This window comes from Bos mutus, chromosome 22 (assembly GCF_027580195.1).
Source record: "Bos mutus isolate GX-2022 chromosome 22, NWIPB_WYAK_1.1, whole genome shotgun sequence".
NCBI classification, from domain to species: Eukaryota; Metazoa; Chordata; class Mammalia; order Artiodactyla; family Bovidae; genus Bos; species Bos mutus.
This window is the reverse complement of record NC_091638.1, coordinates 57,270,501-57,293,264: the sequence shown is the minus strand read 5'-3', so window position 1 is coordinate 57,293,264 and position 22,764 is coordinate 57,270,501. Positions and strand designations below refer to the sequence as shown.

The 22,764-nt window shown below is 47.5% G+C and overlaps 1 protein-coding gene across 3 annotated transcripts in view; it reads right to left on the bottom strand.

Moving 5' to 3' along the window:
- Nucleotides 1-20,929, bottom strand: part of LOC102281266 (phosphatidate cytidylyltransferase, mitochondrial-like) — a 33,502-nt gene extending 12,573 nt beyond the window's left edge. The window contains exons 1-4 of one of the 3 annotated variants that reach the window (XM_070359972.1): nucleotides 20,532-20,637; nucleotides 12,572-12,735; nucleotides 12,258-12,436; nucleotides 10,403-10,553 (exon numbers count right to left, since the gene is read on the bottom strand). In XM_070359972.1, coding sequence (XP_070216073.1) covers nucleotides 10,403-10,553; nucleotides 12,258-12,323 — 217 coding nt within the window. In that variant the 5' untranslated portion in view covers nucleotides 12,324-12,436; nucleotides 12,572-12,735; nucleotides 20,532-20,637. Of the gene's footprint in view, nucleotides 1-10,402; nucleotides 10,554-12,257; nucleotides 12,437-12,571; nucleotides 12,736-20,531 lie in introns of all 3 variants that reach the window. The other 2 variants (XM_070359973.1, XM_070359971.1) reach the window with 2 other exon arrangements.
- Nucleotides 20,930-22,764: the final 1,835 nt, after the last annotated feature.

The following is a 22,764-nucleotide window of genomic DNA, read 5'->3' as shown; positions in this document are numbered from 1 at the left end:
AGGAAGCCCTGGGTTTCTACGACACTGGCAGGCTAACTTTCCCTCTTAAACGAACTGCCACACTCCTGTCATCTCGGTTCGGTAAATATCTGGGTGGCTTCTAAGTGCCGGGAGCTGGTTGGACTCAGGGCATACAAAGATACAGACTCTGCCTCAAGCAGCAAGTGACATGGAAACAGCATTTCAGAGCAGGTTAGTGCCCGGGACTCCTGATGTGGAAGTGGTCAGGAACAGGAGCTCAAACTGGAAGCTGATATGTGCGACATAATATTCATTTTAGACTGTTTTTTTTAATATAATTCACATACCATATAATTCTTATGTAATGCACATAACTGTTTTTTTAGCATATTTACAGGGTTAAGCAACCATCTAACTTAAGACCATTTCAGCCTCCCTAAAAGAAACCCTCTACGTCAGCAGTCACTCGCCCTCCCTGCTTCCGCCCTCAGCCCGGCACAGAGACTAATCCACTTTCTTCCTCTACAGATTTTCCTGTTCTGGACACTTTGTATGAGTGAAAAGTGAAGTCGCTCAGTCGTGTTCGACTCTGCGATCCTGTGGACTGTAGCCTACCAGGCTCCTCCGACCATGGGATTCTCCAGGCAAGAATACTGGAGTGGGTTGCCATTTCATTCTCCAGGGAATCTTCTCAACCCAGGGATCGAACCCGGGTCTCCCGCTTTGGAGGCAGATGCTTTAACTTCTGAGCCACCAGTGGAGCCGCACAATATAGGGTATCTTATGATCAGAATGCTTTCAAGTTCATCATGTTGGAGCACCTATCAGTACCTATTCCTGTCTGTGGCTAAGTGATATTCCACTGGGTGGATGTACCACATTTATATATCCATCTCTCAGCAGGCATTTGGGTTGTTTTTACTTTTGGGCCTTTTTTTTTTTTTAATCAATAACACTGCTATGAACAGTTGTGTATGAGTTTTTGGTGGATATATATTTTCATTTCTCTTGGGTAGATACCCAGGAGTAGAATTGTTGGGTCAAATAGTCGCTTTAATATTTTGAGGAACTGCCAAACTGATTTTTCCAAAGTGGCTGTATTATTCACATTCCTTCAGCAATGTATGCAGGTCCGTTTCTCCACAGCTTCAACACCTGTTCTCATCTGTATTTTGATTATAGGCTTTGAGAGGGAATTGGGGTCTAATGACAAATGGTGCTGATACCTTTTCATGTGCTTATTTGCTATTTGTACACTTTCTTTGAAAAAAAAGTCTATGTAAATCCTTTGCCCATTTCTATATTGGGCTATTTGTCTTTTTACAGTGTTCTAAGAATTCTTTATATATTCCAGATACTAGTTACTTATCAGATATATGATTTGCAAGTATTTCTTTCCATTTCATTGTCTGCTTTTTCACTTTCTTGACAATGATTTTTTGCAGCACAGAAGTTTAATTTTTATATTGATCTATTTCTTCTTTTGTTGCTTTTGGTATATATTTAAGAAAACACTGCATAACTCAAACTGACTCTTCTAAAAGTCTTATGGTTTTAGCTCTTATGTCCATGATCTGTGTGTGTGTGCTTAGTCGCTCAGTCATGTCTGACTCTTTGTGACCCCATGGACTGTAGCCTGCATCAGGCTCCTCTGCCCATGGAATTTTCCAGGCAAGAGTACTAGAGTGTGGTGCCATCTCCTGCTCCAGGGGGCCTTCCCAACCCAGGATCGAACCTGTGTCTCTTGGATCTCCTGCACTGGAAGGTGTATTCTTTACCACATCCATGATCTATTTTGACTAAATTTTGTATAGGGTGTGTAAGGGGTCCAATTTCATTCTTTTGCATGTGGAAAAAATAATTATTTCAACAAAGATGACTAAGGCAGTATTTCTAGGTGGCAGCCTAACACATCATTCAAAATACATCCTCCAAAATATTTCCATCACTGCACTAACTCACACATGGAGGAGAATGAGGTAAGAACAAATAGTTGATGCATTGGTGCTATACATTTGAATCATATATAAATTTTTCTCTTGCACACTTTAGAGAACACAAATAGGTGCAGGAAGCATCAGGTTTACGATACTGATTCAGGAAGGAACCAGTACCACAGCCATCCACCCACCCACCCGTCCCCTAAGTATTTACCGAGCACCTAGTATCTGTCAGGTGCCACTATGATCACTGAAGGAGAGTGAACAACGCAAGGAAATACGTCTGCCTTCCGCATCCTAGAGGTGGAACAAAGACCAGAGACAAGAAACCCAACAAATAAACAGTACCTCAGAAGGTGGAAAGTGCAAAGAAGGAAACACAAGCAGAGGAAGATGGCCAGGAACGGGGAGGAGCCCCAAGCGGCCGCAGAGTCCCTACCATAGTCCCCGGTGTGAGCCAGGAAGGGCACGTGCCACACAGGCGCTCTGCAGGACATGGAAGGGGAGGAGCGAGGATCCTGGACCAGAGCGCCTGTGTTCACCCGCACGCTGGACTAGAAGCTGCAGGGCCCAGCACGAGCTCCCTCCTGCTCTGGCTTCGGGATCTCCAGACACAGTACAATACGGAGCAGCAGTACAGCAGGTTCATGAATTTCCAGGATTAAATGAGTTAGTACATGTAAAGCACTTAGAACACTACCAGACACACAGTAAGTAACCCAGAGACGTTAGACACGGGTGGTGACTGACACCCTTTCAGGAGCGCGGCACGCTCAGGAACCAGCTAGTGACCGAGTAAAGAAGCGTTCCGAGCGAGGCTTCAGCAAGCGCTCAGGCTTGCCAAGCCTGCGGAAATCTGTTTCCAAATGACTGCGAGAGTCACTCCCAACATCCACGTCACCCAGGGACACTACTGGCGAGGGCAGAGGTGTGAATGTCATGGAAGAAATCGCAGAAGCTCTCGCCCCAGAGGAAATGTCTCTCTACTGGCTTCTACCAGGATCCAGAAATGGGGATGTTCACTCACACTGTAGAGGGCTGGCACTCATTCCTAATTTTTTTTCTCTAAGAAACACTCAGCTGGCACTTCCTCACTGCTTTGTCTTGTTCCTAGAAGTAGCTGAGGCTGCACTCAGACAATCTGGCATCAAAAAGAAACCCATTCTCTCTCTCGAACATGTCAGCGGTTGAAGGGGTTTTTCGTTCCTCAAGGACTGTGAAGGGCCAAGTGACTCTACCTGACTTAAGTCCTCTGCTAACTCTGACATGCATCATTTGCCAACATGTATTTAGTGGTTAGTATATCAGACGACATAATCCCAGTTTGGCGAACGTGTCCAAGGAAGCTAGTGTCCCCCTTTGCTCTCTTCCCTACCAAACAGATTTGGCTGAAGTGAACCATAGTCATGTCATTAGTAAAACAATGGTAGATGAAGGCAGCCTGAGTGTCCACCAGTCACTGAAGCACTGGGCGGATCAGGGTGTCTCAGCCTGAGGAAAGTCTCTGCAGTCAGCGATGATACACAGTAACAGTGATGAATAATGACAGGAGTCATTTTCTGAGCGCCAACCATCAGTGAGCTGTGATGCTGGGGTTTTATACATATTATCTCATGGAAAATCTTCTTATGAAATAGTTATTTCTCCTTTACAAAGGAGAAAACAGGCTCGGAAAGGTTCCAGCACCTTCACGAGGCTAGCATTCAAACTCAGGTCTGACTGCAGCCTTGACTTTCTGTCTACAGCAAGTGGCTGTGTGGTGTGTGTGTTAGTTGCTCGGTCGTGTCTGACCCTTTGTGACCCCAAGGACTATAGCCTGACAGGCTCCGCTGTCCATGGAGTTCTCCAGGCAAGGATACTGAATAGATTGCCATTTCCTTCTCCAGGAGATCTTCCCAACCCAGGGATGGAACTCGGGTCTCCCACATTGCAGGAAGATTCTTTACCGTCTGAGCCACCAGGGAAGCCCTATGTTAATACAAGCAAACATGGATCTAGAACAATGCAGGATAACATTTACTGAGCATTTACGATGTGCCAGGCACATACAATTTAATTTACATGTATGGTTTAGCTTCATCCGTATAAAAAACTCCTTTGGAGAGAAAGAAACTGAGTCACAAGGAGATAAGAAACTTGCCCAAAGACAGAAAGTTAGTTAAGGTTAAAGCTAAGAGGTGAACCCAGGAGTCTGACTGCAGAGCCCCAGCTTATGAACTCTGTACTAATGCTGCCTTCCATGAAGTAATATAATGATTAGAAAAAGCAAAGTACTAAACAGAATGGGATTCCTGAGGCTCAGTGGTAAAGAATCCACCTGCCAGTGCAGGAGATGTGGGTTCGATCCCTGGGTCGGGAAGATCCCCTGGAGAAGTAAATGGAACCCACTCCAGTATTCTTGCCTGGGAAATCCCATGGACAGAGGAGCCTGGTGGGCTATAGTCCACGGGATCACAGAAGAGCTGGACACAACTCAGCAACTAAATGGAACACCCAGCTGAGCAGCTGTTTCCACGTGAGGCTGTCGCGGTCCTGAGGCCCTGCCTGAGCGCTCATTGCCATGCAGACTGGCTTCGGTCTGTCCATCCACCCACACGCGGAGTGGCCTGCCACGTGCCACGGGGCGGGGGGTTTCTGGAGGCCACCCAACACTGGCCAGGTCCCAACCGTCCTCCCTGCAGGCCCCTCTCTGCCTGGCCAGCTCTCCCGGGGCTCTCCTCACGGGTGCTCAGACGCCGGTGCTCAGGTCCCACCTCCCGTCTCTGGTTGCACCAAAGTGACGCCTGCCCCCTCCCCTGTTCTGTGCTGCCATGTGTCTGCCGTCAGGCTTTTCAACTGCAGAGAAAGCGCCATGAGGGCCGGGACCGTGCCTGCCTTATCCCCAGAGCTTAGAAGGGCGTCCAGCAGAGGAAACTCTCGTGATTATGTGCTGAGGGAAAAAACGTTCTCATTCTCAGTCTTTCTCCCTCCTGCACACTGCTGGCAAAATTATCTTTCCACAACCACAAATCCTGGCCCAACCTGCAATGCCAGAAAACTTCTGTGGCTCTCAGCTGCATACTGGTTGTCAAATTCCCATCTCTTCACTTTGTATTTCATGCTCTGCCCAATCTGGGTCTAACTTCTCTGAAACACCAGAAGCAGTGACTTTCAATGATTAAGAATGAGGGCTAACATGGAACTCTGCTCAATGTTATGGGACAGCCTGGGTGGGTGGGGAGTTTGGCGGAGGGTGGAAACATGTATATGTATGACTGAGCCCCTTTGCTGTTCACCTGAAACTATCATAACATTGTTAATCAGCTATAAGGTAAGGTAAGTCACTCCAGTCGTGTCCGACTGTGCAACCCCAGAGACGGCAGCCCACCAGGCTCCCCCATCCCTGGGATTCTCCAGGCAAGAACACTGGAGTGGGTTGCCATTTCCTTCTCCAATGCATGAAAGTGAAAAGTGAAAGTGAAGTCGCTCAGTCGCATCTGACTCCTAGTGACCCCATGGACTGCAGCCCACCAGGCTCCTCTGTCCATGGGATTTTCCAGGCAAGAGGACTGGAGTGGGGTGCCACTATACCTCAATACAAAATAAAAAGCTAAAAGAAAAAAAAAAGGGTGTGGGCTCAGATTCCAGCGCTACCACCTACTAATCTACCAGACAACTGACCTGAGACAGACCTGGGCCTTGGTTTTCTCATCTGTTAAATGCGGCAATAATATAGCACCCTATCAAAGGGTTGTGTGTGAGGATGAAATGAGTTATTAGATCAAAGTACCGAGAGTCATTCCTGACATATGACACAGAATGTGCCTTTCTCCGGCCACCAGCGTGGACCTCCATCACATCCATCTGCTCCTCCCTCCCTGAATGGGACATGCACTTACACACCCCTGCCTTTTCCACCTGGACTGTTTTGAGGTCTGCCACTGACTCACTATGACCACATATGTTGATTAATGTGAGGCTCCTTAGAGCAGACATTGCATCCTTAATTCTTTATAAGGTATGGGATGCTGATTCACTTGATAAATGTTAAACCAGGGATCATTACCTAACACTAGTCAGTAGTTTGCACTTTCACAAGAACGTGAAGGTGGCCCTTTAAAAGTTCATTCGGTCTCCTTTTCTGTTTGCTTAAATGCTGACTTCTAAGAATAACTGAAGGATTAGAGGGCTTTCTGCTCCCCAATTCTGCAGGCTCCCATCTTCCACCCACTCCTTTCTCACCACCATTTATAATGATAATGCCATAAATACTGACCCTGGGGCAGTTAAAGTGATCCTCAAATACTACACAGAATACAGGGATTATTATTATTATTACTGCTAGTAATACTGACAGATCTTGCCTCCACCAACAATTACTGGCAGGAACTTGTCCAATGACACGGAGACAACTGTTTTCTCCATGTCCCCCAGACTCCGCCAGGGAGAAACGGAACTTCGAAGGTTAGGGACAACATATCACCTCTCTCAACTGAAAACAGGTGCAAAATAGATGTCCAAGTTGTAAGTAAAAATGAGGTTGGTGAGTAATTTGAAATCTGGAATATTCCAAGGGCTTGGGAGGTTTGGGTGGTTTCCAGAAGGGATTAGAATCTGATCAATTCAAGGATACTGGGTTCTCAGAAGCCTACAAAAGGCAGGTAAAAAAGCTGGTCTTTCAACACATCACCTGGGGCAAGTCTCACATCTACAGAAGACACCTGCCTACAGGGCCTAGATCCTTCCCCAACCGCACCATCCCAGTCTAGTTCCATCATATCACAGGCTAGTTAACCATTAATTACACTGTGTCCTGGTGTACCAACAACCATCATATATTATGCTGTTTCAATAGGGAAATAGATTCCCAATCTAAACAATTTATTTACAGAATACTTTTTGGAAAAGGTCTCACTCACAAGGTAGGGACCACACAGAGTGGGAATCAGTCCCCTTTGGGGAGGATTTGAGGATTTGAGGAACTGAAGCGACTTAGCAGCAGCAGCAAACCAGTCAATCCTAAAGGAAATCAGTCCTGAATATTCATTGAAAGGACTGATGCTGAAGCTGAAACTTCAATACTTTGACCACCTTATGCAAAGAACTGACTCACTAGAAAAGACCCTGATGCTGGGAAAGATTGAAGGTGGGAGGAGAAGGGGACGACAGAGGATGAGATGGTTGGATGGCATCACGGACTCGATGGACATGAGTTTGAGTGAGCTCCAGGAGTTGGTGATGGGCAGGGAGGCCTGGCGTGCTTCGGCCCATGGGGTCGCAAAGAATCGGACATGACTGAGCGACTGAACTGAACTGGGGAGGATTCGCAAAGCATTGTGTCCTAAGTGTTGTAGGAAAAAGAAGTCAACCTCTTTGAAATGAGTAATGTGGGCTACTTGGCCAAAATCTCAGACCCAAGGCTGGTTAAGCAATGACAAATAGAAAGAAAAGGAGGAGGCGAGATGAGAAATGGGAGCGACCAGAGGCTGTGGGGCTGGGGTCAGACACAGCAGGGTGTGAGACCTGGCTCTGGGGAGCAACGCACTTGTCGGTAGGCTCTTCCCCAACAGCCCTGGGCCAGCTCGTAGACACCGTCCCCTGCCTCGGAGGCCCTTCCTGAACCACCCACTGAGAAACAGCCTCACCCTCAACCTGCAGTATTTTCTTCTCCTCACGGCACTCACCGCTGTCTGAAACTGCCTACTGCTTCTTTGTCGTCAGTCTCTCCCTAAAAGAACATGACCTCCACGAGGAGATTCATCGCATCTCGCTTGCGAGCTCGCACCCGGCCTAGCGCGGTGTGTGGCACAGGAGACACAGGACACACACGTCTGCTGAGCGGAGGCGGCACCATGAGGATCCGTGGTGGAGTAAAGGGTAAGTGCTCAGCCGCCCACCTACGCATCCACCCACCTACCCACTTGCTGACCCACTGATTATGGAACAGCATCGCTATACAGCAGCTCTTAGTGAATATTCTAGAAGAAGCAGAGCAGAGGATGATTCTGCTATGAATCAGCAAGTGTTTACTAAACAAAAGGAGAAACCAGGAGCGTATGACATGGTCCTTTCAGGAGGCGGAACAAAAGTCAGCTCAAGATTGAAAGTGATTGAATGCTTACTTAAAGTCTGTAAATAAATGTCTTCAGTCAATGTTTGGAATTTATAGAGAAATCCTAGATTCATGCAATTAAAAGAGCTTGCTCCTTGGAAGGAAAGCTATGACGAACCTAGACAGTGTAAAAAGCAGAGAAATCACTTTGCTGACAAAGGTCCATCCAGTCAAGGCTATGGTTTTTCCAGTGGTATGTATGGATGTGAGAGTTGGACTATAAAGAAAGCTGAGCACCAAAGAATTGATGTTTTTGAACTGTGGTGTTGGAGAAGACTCTTGAGAGACCCTTGGACTGCAAGGAGATCCAACCAGTCCATCCTAAAGGAAATCAACCCTGAATATTCACTGGAAGAACTGATGCTGAAGATGAAGCTCCAATACTTTGAGCAGCTGATGCAAAGAGCTGACTCATTGGAAAAGACCCTGATGCTGGGAAAGATTGAGGGCAGGAGGAGAAGGGGATGACAGAGAATGAGATGGTTGGATGGCATCACCGACTCGATGGACATGAGTTTGAGCAAACTCTGGGAGATGGTAAAGGACAGAGGAGCCTGGCATGCTGCAGTCCATGGGGTCACAAAGAGTCAGACACAACTGAGCGGCTGAACAACAGCAGCAACCTGGAGTCCACCTAACACTAAGCTGATGCTGACGTGGTCAGAGCAGAGGACGGCTCTGCATCTTCTCCCACAAAGTCGACCGAAGGTTCAGGTCCACCTTTCCTCGCAGGTGAGCGGGGTCGGGGAGGCACCCAGACAGAGGGCCCCTCCCCACATTCCTCCTGGAGCAGCCCCACCATGCTGTCCCCTTGGCCTTTGCTGACAGGCAGCGAGGCTGCCGTGAGATGCTGGAAGCAACCGAGACCAAGGCTATTTCACCTGCCTTCTCACCCGTGCTGCATGACAGTCACAGCACATACGTTTTGGGAATAAGACTGAAGAGCAAGACCTTTTGCATCTCTGTGAGCACGGCGTCTCCATGAAATCTTATCTGTACAGGGATTCAGAGAATGAGTCAGCTGCCTCTGCAGTATTTTGAGCATAGACTCCTTCGAGTCATACTTAAAAGTGGGTAAAGAGAATATTTAAGATAGTGGTTTTCAAACTACCACTTAAGAGGCAAACTACTTTTCTGAAAATGGAGTTATACACAAATTCTTAACATGTTAAGGATTGCTGGGGGGCTCCTGGGGCCAAGGCTACAGTGAGGGGCCAAGCTCTGCCCTCTCGGCCTCCTCCTCCCCCTGATAACTTTGAGGAACACAGCTGGCTTAAGGGGAAAGGAAGTTAATATTCAGATAAATAAATAGATGAATGGAGAACGAGGGAGAAAGGTTTCCTTAATGTGAGGAAAGGTGGAGTGGCCAAGTCACCACTTTGCACCCATCATAGTAAAGACTGTTTCCAGCAAGAATCATCAGTGGAAATTCACCCTCGAGGGAAAGTTTCGTTAAGAAATAGGATACTGGCCTGACCTTCAAATGTCTCCCCAGTTTGCTTAGAGAGGAGAAAACACTGCTTATCAGGGCACCAACATCACTGGTCTGCAGACTGCAAATATGTGAGTGTCATACGAGACAAAGAAAGGCTGAGGAAACGTTACAAATTAAAAGATAAAAGAGATGGCATCTAAATACATTATGCGATCCCTAACGGGATCATGTACTTGAGGGTAAAATATTAGAAAGGACATTATGGGGACAACCAACAACACTAGAAATAAAACTTATCAGTTTGATAGAAGTGATGCATCGTTGCTATTTGGTGCCTGCACTGTGGTTCTGCGAGAGGATGCCCTGTTCTTAGGAAACACACACTGAAGTAATGGGCCTAAAGGGGATGTGACACGTGTGCCCAACTCCCTAACAGTTCAGAAGAACATGCATCATGCGGCGTATTACGTGCAGAGAGGGAGCAGTGGTTCTCCAAGTCGGGTCCCTGGAGGAGCATCAGCATCACCAGGAACGGGAGAGAAATACAGACTTTGGGGACCCCGCCCCAGACCTCCCAAATCGACTGTCTTGTCTGTTCTGACAAGCCCTCCAGGGGGTTCTGCTGTCAACTTCTGAACATCACTGATACAGAGAGAATGATAAAACAAGTGTTGTGAGTCATTTCTGGGGAAAGGACATAGCTTTCTGGATGATTACTGAAACTTACCTGTACTCTGAAAGTGTTTCAAAATAAAAATTAACGATAACAACAACAGAAGGGTTAGCCTATGTAGAGATGTGAAAAGGAAGAGACCTTGGGGGCAAGGAGGCAGATGGCAGGTTCCTGCAGAGACCTTCAGAGAGGTGCTGGGACCAGAACCTCTGTTGCCAGCGAGGGGCGGGGTGGTCGGGCCTGCTCCATCTTCCAACAGCGAATCTCTTTCCGGCAGGAAGTGCAGCACGAAACCTACTAACCTGAGTAGGAGAGCCAGGCGATCTCTGTAAACAGGTCTTCTTCAGAAAAGCTTTCGGGGAGCATGAGGAAAGCCGCGGTCACAGCGCTCTTTAGGTTTTGATCCAGGGCCGAGCGGAGGGCCACATCCTCATTCATCGCCACGATCTTCACCTGGAAAAGCAGGACGTTCAGAAGACCTCCCGAAGTGGGGCACTGCCCAACCTGGGTGTTACTACATGCACTGGAGCTGTCCAAAACCCTCAGCCCTGAAGATACTGCAGTGTTAGGCCCGTTGACATGAAATAGTTACTAATCTAATTCTGGAGTCTCCTGTTTTAAGCCCAAATCAGAGAACTCATGACATAGGAAAGAAAACAAAATAAATATTTTTCTAAATGAGGAAACCACACGAGTTTTGAAAAAGTTAGTACAAAATGGAATAAATGACCTTTGAGAAATTGAGAATTTTATTTTTTAATCTCTTTGTTCTTCATTTAATTTTATGGTAGACAAAGGCATTTTACTTCTTTATTCAGAACTCATCTCTGTTCTTATCTAACGTGAGCAGGCCATGCTCTATTTTGAACTGATCTGAACCTGAGTAAGGAAAAAGGAAAGAAAACTAGCTAGAAGCAACTGCTGTCTGTGCTCCCCTCCCATCGAGATACAAACTGCTCCAGTGTGTCTGACTGGTCGTGAAGACAGCACTGCAGTCGCCAGCATGTGCTCACGCCCTGTCTCTCACTACCTCTGTGACGGGGTTCGTACCTGAGCCAGGCTTACGAGCTTGCGGGGAAGATTCAGTGAGAGCCCGCAGCTGAGCCCGCAGCTGAAGGGAGCTTCCCTGTGTGTCTCCTGGTGCACAGCGCATGCGCTTCTCTGAGCCGGGGCTTCTCACCTTTAGGAGATCAGAGTCTCCTGCAGGGCCTGTTCAAATACCCAGTATTAGGCCCATCCCCAGAGACTCTGACTCGGCAGGCCGGGGTACATTTCTGCCAGGTTCCCAGGTGACGCTGATGCTGCTCCAGGGGCCTCATGTGAGCAGCACTGCTCTAAGGCACGAGCTTAGAACCAGAACTGCCACGTTGGTCTCTGTAGCGACTGTGCCAGTGTGCACTCCCGACACAATTGTGGACCATCATGCTGCTTCTGACTGACTTTCTAAGCAAGCAGTGGGTCTAGAAATCCCTCCTGAGGACACTCACGTATCTGAAACGCAGCTGCCGTCTCTGATCCTTTAGTGCTGTAAGCAAACTCTCCTCGTGTTCCAGAAAGTAGGGTTTAGACTGCCTTTCATTTATCAAACACAGATAATTTCTGACAAAATTCAGACAACACATAAAAGACACAAACAGTATGACAAACTCCAAATTAAAAGTGTATTAGATGGCAAGGAAAGATGGGAATGATGTAAATCCCAAAGTATAGTTTCTTCTCTGTTTTTTTTTTTAAATTAATTGTGAATAACAATATTAGAAGACTTAACTATTTTATAAATCAGGCTCAAGAACCTGATTGAAGAAAGACTGAAGGTAGGAGGAGAAGGGAATGACAGAAGATGAGATGGTTGGATGGCGTTACTGACTTGATGGACATAAGTTTGAGCAAGCTCCAAGAGTTGGTGATGGACAGGAAAGTCTGGTGTGCTGCAGTCCACGGGGTCACAAGGAGTCAGACACGACTGAGCAACTGAACTGAATTGTAAAACCTGAATTCTACCTTTTACCTTTTGTCCTTATTTTTTTAATGGAATATTTATAACATACAAAGCTTCATATGGTACATAAGCTACTTAATTCCATATTGCCTCCTCCCTCATAAGGATTTAATGGCCCTGAATTAAGCCTTGGAGCACTTGGTTGAGTGTGGAATTACCGCAAATATCTGCAGAAAGTCAAAGCAGGGAGCAGCCCAGGAGCATGGTCCGGAGAGGAGAACCATCCCTAACAACACTCACTCACTGGTTTTTGGAGTCAACCAGCAATGTCTAAGTTATTCCAGTTGAGGAGATCTTCAATCAAAACACTGGTGCTAATAACTCTGTATTTGATAAGCTGGAAAAGAAAAGAGTCGTGCATGAGAAAGAGCAAAATGCCATACTGACCCTTGTGCAAGTGCAAAATATAAAGACCTAAATTTCCGACCAGGGCAGAAGCTTGATTTCCAAAGCCACTCAAAAGACCGCCTACCTTGTAAAAACACATCTCCATGAAATCTTCTGCAAAGGGTTAGTTTCCAAGACTGTCTGTCGCCTGAGGTATTCATGGTGCGATGACCACAGCTTTAACTCTGGCACTTGTGATGTCAGAGGCAGAATGGCTCTCTAGGCTGTCTGGTCTTGGTCCTCAATGGACTGGAAATATCAATAAAAACAATGGTCCTGACAGGCACGTGGCACAGTTCACGCTCCTCATGTGAGAAATAAGAAACCTGATGCTCAGAGAGAATAAATGGTGTGCCCGAGGTGGCACCCAGTGGAGCAGAGCCAAACCAGGTCCCTGAATTTCAGTCTGGGCTCCAGTGTTGTTTCATCACAGAGAGTGAGAAATTTTTCTCAAAGTTTTCACTGACATCCTTTACATGGTGAATTTCTCTTTCACGGTTCACTATTTCAAACACCTCTGTAATTACAATGCAACATGCAAACATAAAACATCTTTATCAGCTCTGAACACATGGAACTATGGTCAAGCTCATCTCAGTAGTAATTTGCACAAAACCCTGAATGCAGTTGTTCCCGGTTACAAAATCCCATTTGCTTCAACAGATATCTTCAGACTCACTTCACTGAACTTCAGTATCCAAGCAGCCTTCGCAGGCTACAAATATCTAAAAAGTAGCTGAAGAATTTCAATTAAAAAGTACAGTCCCTTTGGCACACAATTATGCCCAAACATTTTGTTACTGAAGCTTTAATACTGTTTGAAACTACTAATTAGAGGTCGGCTCAGCATAACATTAATACTGGAGAAAGCATAGAGCTCCGAGCTCCATGACTAGCGTGGATGTTCGGGGCTGGGCTGAGTGACCCGCTTCCCCCGACTCCGGCCACCGCACCGCAGAGCCCTTCTTGCCCCAGGCGCCTAACAGCTGGGAGGCAGGACCAGACGGCAACCAGAAAAGTAAACGCACGGCCCAAAGGCGATGCAGACATCACCATATCAACCACAGCGCTCATCCCTTCCTCGCTCAGATAGGCCTGCAAAACCCTTCTCAAGTCGGTACTCCAGCCTCCTGCCTGTCAAAGTGTTGTCCACCGCCCAGCAGCATCAGCGTCACAGACCCAGTGAATCAGAATCTGTGTTCCAACAAGATCCTCAGGTGACTCGTCTGCCCAGGGAAGGGTGACAGCCCTGAGCTGTCGGGAGCCTGGAGCAGTGCAGGCACAGCAGTCACCCTCTGCACGGCTGACTCTAGGAGGCCCGACTTAGCTTCCACTGGTCCTCTCACACTGGGGTCATGCCGGGTTCCTGGACGTCCTCTTAGAGCCTGGACTCCTCATCAGAATGACCACTGGGCAGGGTCCCCACAGTCAGACAACCCTCCACCAGGATCGGGGTGCTCATCTGCCCTCCAACACCCGTCATCAAATTCTGCCCAACCGATGGCACCAAGGAGTTCCTCCCACTGGGCACCACAGGCTTCCAACTACCTATGATCCCCTCTTCACTTCCAACTTCTCCCTGGGAGTGTGTGCCTCTCCGTATAAATAAGATTAATTTCCACCCTGATCTGCAATGAGTCTGCCCCTTCCTCCCACTGACCAAACCAGTGGTTCTCAAAGTATGTTCCAGATGGGCAGCATCAGCATCGTTTGGAAGCCTGTTAGAAATGCAAATCCAGGGGGCAGGAGAAGGTGGGAAAAACTGAGAGAGAAGCACTGAAATATACACCACCATGTGTACAAGAGATAGCTAGTGGGGAGTTGCTATACAACACAGGGAGCTCACCTGACGCTCGGCAGCAGCTCAGAGGGGTGGGATGGGGTGGGCAGTATGTTCAAGATGGAGGGGACATATGTATACCTACGGCTAATTCATGCTGATGTATGGCAGAAACCAACACAGTAGTGCAAAGCAATTATCCTCCAATTAAAAATAAATAAAATTTTAAAAAAGAAATGCAAATCCTTGCTGCTGAGAGAGTAAACCTTAAAAATTCTCATCACCAGAAAACCAACTATGTATGGTGATGGGTGTTAACTAGACTTACCGTGGTCATCAACCCGCAGTAAGATCAGTCATTTACGCCACACACCTACAATCAGCCCAGCGTTACAGGACGATTACCTCTCAGTGAGTGAAAACTGCAAATCCTCAAACCCTCTCCCAGACCTTCTGATTCAGGAACTCTGGGGGCAGGGCCACCACCTGTGCGCCCGACAGGCGCGCTCGGGTGCTGCTGAGGCACTAAAACTTGACACCAAGAAACAGCTGCTGTTGCTGTTCGGTCACTAAGCCATGTCTCTCTGTGACCCTACGGACTGCAGCACATCAGGCTTCCCTGTCCTTTACTATCTCCTGAAATTTGACTCCAGAGTCAAACTCATGTCCATCGAGTCGGTGATGCGGTCTAAATATCTCATCCTCTGCCGCCCCCTATCTTTCCCAGCCAAAAAACATTTGGCCAAAGGCAACAAATAAAACACAGTCACATTCATCACCTTCATCCGGCAAAAGTGTGAACAGTTCCTGACTGTAAGAACACACATATTTAGCTGGAACTCTAAAAATAAAGGTTAATAGCCACCGAAGTTAAGACAGAGGCCCGAAGTCACTCACCCTCCCGTCACACATGATCACCGGTGCCGTGGTTATTCTGGACAGGAGTGATAATCCTTGGTCCCAATACTTTTTTTCTAGTCACTAAGTTGTATCCGACTCTTTGTGACCCCATGGACTATACAAGCCATGGAATTCTTTAGGCCAGAATACTGGCGTGGGTAGCCTTTCCCTTGTCCAGGGGATCTTCTGAACCCAGGTCTCCCACATTGCAGGCGGATTCTTTACCATCTGAACCACAAGGGAAGCCCAAGAATACTGGAGTGGGTAGCCTATCCCTGCTCCAGGGGATCTTCCCAACCCAGGAATCGAACTGGGGTCTCCTGCATTGCAGGCAGATTCTTTACCAGCCCAATACTTTAAGGAAAGAGTAATGGTTCCAATTTTTCTTCAGGTTCTTTGAATGCCATGTGACAGGGTCTCAACATATGTGAACACGAAGTTCCACATGACATTCTGGGAGGTGAAGAAAAGAGGATTTTCAGTTTTAACTCCTAGAAAGACAGCGAGACAGAGTTGAAAGTTCTAAGACTCAACGTTGCTGTGATTAACAGCAGACTCAGGGTCAGAAACTTAAGCAAACCTCTGGAACCAGGTTGAGCTTTGTTTTCCTCAACTCATATAACAGTAACGCTGACTGAAGTAATGTTCCAGCCCTCTTTTAAATACTTTCTGTATTATACATACAGTAACTCTTTTTATCCTCAAAACAATCCTACAAGGTAGATACCATTATTAGCCCATTTCTACAGGAAAGGAAACCATGGCACAGAGTAAGCTCCCTGCCCAAGGACACACGGTTAATGAGTGATAGACACAGTCTGGTTCCAAATTCTGGGCTAGACCACTTTGCTACACTGTCTTCCACCTAAATACTTAAATGTGCTCCACTTTTCTTTCAGATCAGATAACACCATGTGGACAAGCTCTATAAAGCATTATGCAAAGGGAAATAAGTTATCTTAACTTCACCCATTAGCCAACCTCTCCCTGATCATCTAGGATGAGCTCTGATGGGTCCTGAGATAAAGAGCTCAAAGTCAACTGGGGAGAAGACAGATTATTAGCAAAACGACTTCCTAGGGGAATTTCACTCAGAATGGGGTCACAGAGGAAGGAGGAATTTTCCTATGAGACGACACTCTTCAAGACTCTGGTAAGTCTGAGTCTTCAAGAATGCACAAGTTAAGCAGATTTGGTGAAGTGTTAGGCAAGGCCTGAGGAATGGGGTCGGGGGGAGTCCTGTTGGGTGAAAACGCTCTTGTGGAGGAGACGAGAGCTGGGCATGTTCTGGGAGCTGTGTCTAGGTCGGTAGGGCTGGATGGGATGCAGGTATAGAGTGGTGGCAGATGGACCAAAGAGGGAGACTGGCTGCCGTGGTTAAGAAATGCTCCTGCAGCAGAAAGGGAGGTCAGACAAAGGATGCACCACCACACACAAGGCTGCCTGCCAGTAACCAGGGCACCGAGGCAGGGACTCAGCTGGGACAGACTCAGGTGCTGGAATCTACTTGTGAACTTGCAGGCAACGAGGGTGAGGGAAAAGGAAAGACCTTTTCTTAGAGAGAATTCCAGGTCTGCTCAAAGGAAAATCTTCACATGAAAAAGAAGAGGTGACTATAGAATCAAGATGCTCTGAGTTTCCTACAAACTAGTGGTGATAGTTAAGAATTTGAGTGGACATGTTTTAAAATTTTTTCATGTATGTTGGAAAAAAATAACCTATTATAATCTATAATTTCCTGTGTGCCCCAAATGTATCATTTCCCATATGTTGTCAATTTAAAGAAAAGTTCAGTTCAGTTCAGTCACTCAGTTGTGTCTGACTCTTTATGACCCCATGAATCGCAGCACACCAGGCCTCCCTGTCCCATCACCAACTCCCGGAATTCACCCAAACTCATGTGCATCAAGTCAGTGATGCCATTCAGCCATCTCATCCTCTGTCATCCCCTTTTCCTCCTGCCCCAAATCCCTCCCAGCATCAGAGTCTTTTCCAGGTGGCCAAAGTACTGGAGTTTCAGCTTTAGCATCATTCCTTCCAAAGAACACCCAGGGCTGATCTCCTTTAGAATGGACTGGTTGGATCTCCTTGCAGTCCAAGGGACTCTCAAGCATCTTCTCCAACACCACAGTTCAAAAGCATCAATTCTTCGGTGCTCAGCTTTCTTCACAGTCCAACTCTCACATGCATACATGACTACTGGAAAAACCATAGCCTTGACTAGATGGACCTTTGTTAGCAAAGTAATATTTCTTCTTTTTAATATGCTTATCTAGGTTGGTCATAACTTTCCTTCCAAGGAGTAAGCGTCTTTTAATTTCATGGCTGCAGTCACCATCTACAGTGATTTTGGAGACTCCAAAAATAAAGTCTGACACTGTTTCCACTGTTTCCCCATCTATTTGCCATGAAGTGATGGGACCAGATGCCATGATCTTAGTTTTCTGAATGTTGAGCTTTAAGCCAACTTTTTCACTCTCCACTTTCACTTTCATCAAGAGGCTTTTAGTTCCTCTTCACTTTCTGCCATAAGGGTGGTGTCATCTGTATATCTGAGGTTATTGATATTTCTCCCGGCAATCTTGATTCCAGCTTGTGCTTCTTCCAGCCCAGCGTTTCTCATGATGTACTCTGCATAGAAGTTAAATAAGCAGGGTGACAATATACAGCCTTGACGTACTCCTTTTCCTATTTGGAACCAGTCTGTTGTTCCATGTACTCCTTAAATTAGGGGGCTTCCCAGGTGGCTCAGTGGTAAAGAATCCACCTGCTAATGCAGGAGACACGGAAATGAGGGTTTAAGCTCTAGGTCAGGAAGATCCCCTGGAGGAAGAAATGGCAACCCACTCCAGTATTCTTGCCTGGAGAATTCCATGAACAGAGGAGCCACGTGGGCTACAGTCCATGGGGTTGAAAAGAGCTGGAAAAGACTGAGCAACTGAGCACAATAAAATACAAAATAAGCACATTACTTAAACACTAGTATAGGTGGGAACCAGGAAATTCAAGGCATGGTATAGATGGCCTCAACAGGAAATGAACAGGGAAAGATTAACTGAAAGGTTACAGCCAGGTGTCCAAAGCCAAGAGGCCCTAGAGCAGACAGCACGTGACCATTTCCTTTGTTTATTTAAAAAACAAAAACCAAAAAACCCAGTCCGGAACAGGAGCTGCACATACAGAAAACATCTCTATCTAGACTCCTGCTCCTTTTACCTTAATTCAGCAGGAGCTCAAAAGCCTTGTTGAAGTCAATCAAAAGCCTCATTAAACAGCAAATATGTCTGCCATTTTTTATGTCTTAAATTTTGACTCCACCTTGGAAGCAAACTTGTTTTCCCCCATTTGCAGAAAAAAAAAAATCTGCAATCACAAGGAAAACTGTACCCTCACTTCTGTTATGCTCAGCCAATTCTGAAGCGTAACAACGCCTTGCCCTAAACAGACTTGGTAAATGTCCTGGGTCAGAGAAACACACTGCTCACCCACTAACTCTCCCTGTTAGTTCAATCAGTTCAATCACTTAGTCAAGTCCAACTCTTTTCGACCCCATGGACTGCAGCACACCAGGCTTCCCTGTCCATCACCAACTCCTGGAGCTTGCTCAAACGCATGTCCATTGAGTCGGTGATGCCATCCAACCATCTCATCCTCTGTCGTCCCCTTCTCCTCCCGCTTTCAATCTTTCCCAGCATTAGGGTCTTTTCCAGTGAGTCAGTTCTTCACATCAGATGGCCAAAGTATTGGAGCTTCAGCTTCAGCATCAGTCCTTCCAATGAATATTCAGGACTGATTTTCTTTAGGATGGACTGATTGGATCTCCTTGCAGTCCAAGGGACTCTCAAGAGTCTTCTCCAACACCACAGTTCAAAAGCATCAATTCTTTGGTGCTCAGCTTTCCTTATAGTCCAACTCTCACATCCATACAACTACTGGAAAAACCACAGCTTTGACTAGACAGACCTTTGTTGGCAAAGTAACGTCTGTGCTTTTTATTATACTGTCTAGGCTGGTCATAGCTTTTCTTCCAAGGAGCAAGTGTCTTTTAATTTCATGGCTGTGGTCATCATCTGCAGTGATTTCGGAACCCAAGAAAGTAAAGCCTGTCCCTCTTTCTATCGTTTCTCCGTCAATTTGCCATGAAGTGATGGGACTGAATGCCATGATCCTCCTTTGTTGAATGCTGAGTTTTAAGCCAGCTTTTCACCCTCCCCTTTCACCTTCAAGAGGCTCTTTAGTTCCTCTTTGCCTTCTGCCATAAGGGTGGCGTCATCTGCATATTTGAGGTTATTGATATTTCTCCCAGCAATGTTGATTCCAGCTTGTGCTTCATCCAGCCTGCCATTTCACGTGATGTACTCTGCATATAAGTTAAGTAAGCAGAGTGACAATATACAGCCTAGACGTACTCCTTTCCCAATTTTGAATCAGTTCATTGTTCCATGTTTGATTCTAACTGTTGCTTCTTGACTTGCATACAGGTTTCAGATTTAGTTAGTGCCAAGTGCAAAGTTGCTCAGTCGTGTCAGATTCTTTGTGACCCGCCATGGACTGTAGCCTGTCAGGCTCCTCTGTCCATGGAACTCCCCAGGCAAGGATACTGAAGTGGGTACCTGTTCCCTTCTCCAAGGGATCCCAACCCAGAGATTGAACCGAAGACTCTGGCATTGCAGGCTATTTCTTTACTGTCTGAGCCACCAGGGAAGCCCAAGAATACTGGAGTGGGAAGCCTATCCCTTCTCCAGGGGATCTCCCGGAGCCAGGAATCAAACCGGGGTCTCCTGCATTGCAGACGGATTCTTGACCAGCTGAGCTACCAGGGAAGCCCTTGCTATTTGTTAAAGTCACTGCAAATGCCCTAAGTCTACCATCCGTCCACCAGCTTCCCAAAGTCAGGAGAATCACTTTGTATTTTCTCCTACAGCCAGAGACGTAACCCTCAAGCTTGGCTGCGAGATAGAATCACCTGGGACTAGGACGTTTTTTAAATTCCTAAAGCCTGGGCTCATCCCAGACTAATTAAATCTGAATCTCCGCAACTGGAACCCAGATTATCAATTTTTTTTTTAAGCTTTCCAGAAAACTCGAGAACACTGAACGAGGACCTGGCCAAGTGTTTTTTTTTTTTTTTTTTTCCCGTCTTGTGCCGGCACCAGCTCTTCCCTCCACATAACTGCATCTCCCGCTCTTAGACCCAAGCGGACTCCTACGTGTCTTTGGAAGCGCAGCTCAGGCTGCCGCTCTGCTAAGAGCCCTTTCGTAGGGTTTGTGTCAGGACTTCGCGAGTTGATACGGGGACGCGCAGAGCGGCCCGGCAGCTCCAGGGCTCGGGAGGGACCGAAGGCAAAGGACCTCCCGGGCTCACCTTCTGGTCTGAGCTGGGCCCCGCCTGGCGGTACACCCCCGAGCCGTAGGCGAAAGCCAGCCTCAGCTCCTCGGGGAAGTGAGACAGGATCTTGCGGAAGGCCAGCCCCGAGCTCTGCAGCGCCTGCAGCGCCATGGGGCCGGGGTCACCGAGGGCCCCCCGGAGGACAGCAGGCGGGACCGGGAACTCGCTCGGGGTGGGAGATGGAAGTCTGGGACCCGCCCGGACGGACGGAAGAAGGCTGGGGCCGGGGAGCGAGGAGATGGGGGCTCGCAAGGACTCGGGGCGGCAGTTCAGTCAGACACGAAGTCTGTCAGACATGAAGTCACTCAGTCAGGCGAGAGGCAACAGGGACACAGCCGAGTGGGCGACGCCCGGCCCTTCAGGCGGCCACGCGGGCCACGCCCCCCGCGCGCACGCGTGCTCCGAAGGCGCAAGAGCAAGAGCAGGCGCCCTCCCGCGAGTGGGGACGCCAGGCCTCTTCAGAGCCCCCTGGTGGTCGGAGGAGCGCGTTGCAGGCTGGCTGCCTGGGATTATGACTCGGACATGGGAGCCGGAGAGTGACTGCTGATTGAACTGCCTTTGAGCCTTAAAAGTCCTTGCTTGTTCTCGCCTCAAACCTCATTTTCATAAATGAGTATGAAATCACGTGTGTAGTATTGCAGGAGATCTTTTGGATGAGGTGAAATTCACATAACGTAAAATTTTACACTTTACGATTTAGTGCATTTATTGCATTCACAATATTATGCAACCATTGTTTCTATTCAGCTCTGAAACTGCAGAAGATTTTGAAGCTTTAGGGAAACACAAGTAAGGTTAAAATCACCTCAAATCCCACCATCCAGATCAGATCAGATCAGTCGCTCAGTCGTGTCCGACTCTTTGCGACCCCATGAATCGCAGCACGCCAGAGACTATCACTATTAAGATTTGGCTGTGCTTTCTTCCCATTAAAATCGTCTCCAAATTCTATGCTGGGTAGGAAAGTGTTTCATAAGTGGTAAAACAAACAAACAAAAAACCCGCACCAAAGTTCTCTAATATTTGTATTTAATATTAAGGGTAAGGAAGAGTCTTTTCCCCTTTGCCTTATGGATTGAGCTCAGCAAGGGGCACATGAAATGCAGTTTCTTATGGAAATGGGATCCTAGGTAAGAGTTCACCTCTTCGTGAATAATTAAAGAAACTTGCGGGGCTTCCCTGGTGGCTCAGTGGTTAAAGAATCTGCCTGCCAACGCAAGAGACGCAGGAGATGTGGGTTTGAACCCTGGGTCAGGAAGATCCCCTGGAGGAGGAAATGGCAACCCACTCCAGCATTCTTGCAGAGAAAATTCCATGGACAGAGAAGCCTGGCAGGCTACAGTCCATGGCGTCTCAAAGAGTTGAACACGACAGAGCGACAGAATAACACACACACACACACACACACACACACACACGCACACACAGAGAAACTTGCTCCGGGACACGGGGCCCTTCAGGATGTAGTCTGAATTCCTGGACAGGGACTTTTCAGACATGCTTTCCTTCTCCCCTGATGAGCCCGGCCTCTCAAGGATAACAGAAGTAGTAATAGCTAAATTTGGGTTTGGCTAAACGCCCTTGATGCATTTCACATGCGTTTTTCATTGTGTTCCTTCTACAGCCTTGTGGGAGGAGGTGATGCCTTCATTTCATAGATGAAGCAGCCAAGCGTTCCAGAAAGCAATGTGCTGGGCATCACGTCAGCCTTAGCAAACCGGAATGAAAATCTGACTCCGTGTCTTCCAGTCCTACTCTGCCCTTGAAGGGCTTTGGGCAGGGACCCGTCAGGCTCAAACGTCAGCCTGGACCGGAATGGAGGAAGACGAGCAGGGAGACCCCTTAGGAAGCTGTTACCAGAGCTCCGCAGTGCATTTAGTTGCCTTGCCTGGGTGACAGAGGCAAAAATAGGGAGAATTCAATTAGGAAAAAGGTGGACCGAACAGGGCTGCCGCCTTGCAGGGACTCGGGGGGATGGAGGAGACGGAGGAGCAAACCCGAAGCAGGCCGTGCAGGGGCGAGGCTGGGTGCCCAGGGCACCGCAGGACCGAAGGAGGAGCCCCCGTCAGTTCCGCCTGCGCAGCAGAGACAGCGGAGACCGTCAGCGATGGCCCGTGAGCCGGGTCCAGCAGGATGGGTAGGCGTTCATCTGAAGACGACGGGAGGGAGACTCTACCAAGGAAGGACCCACAGGACGATGCTAATCGGT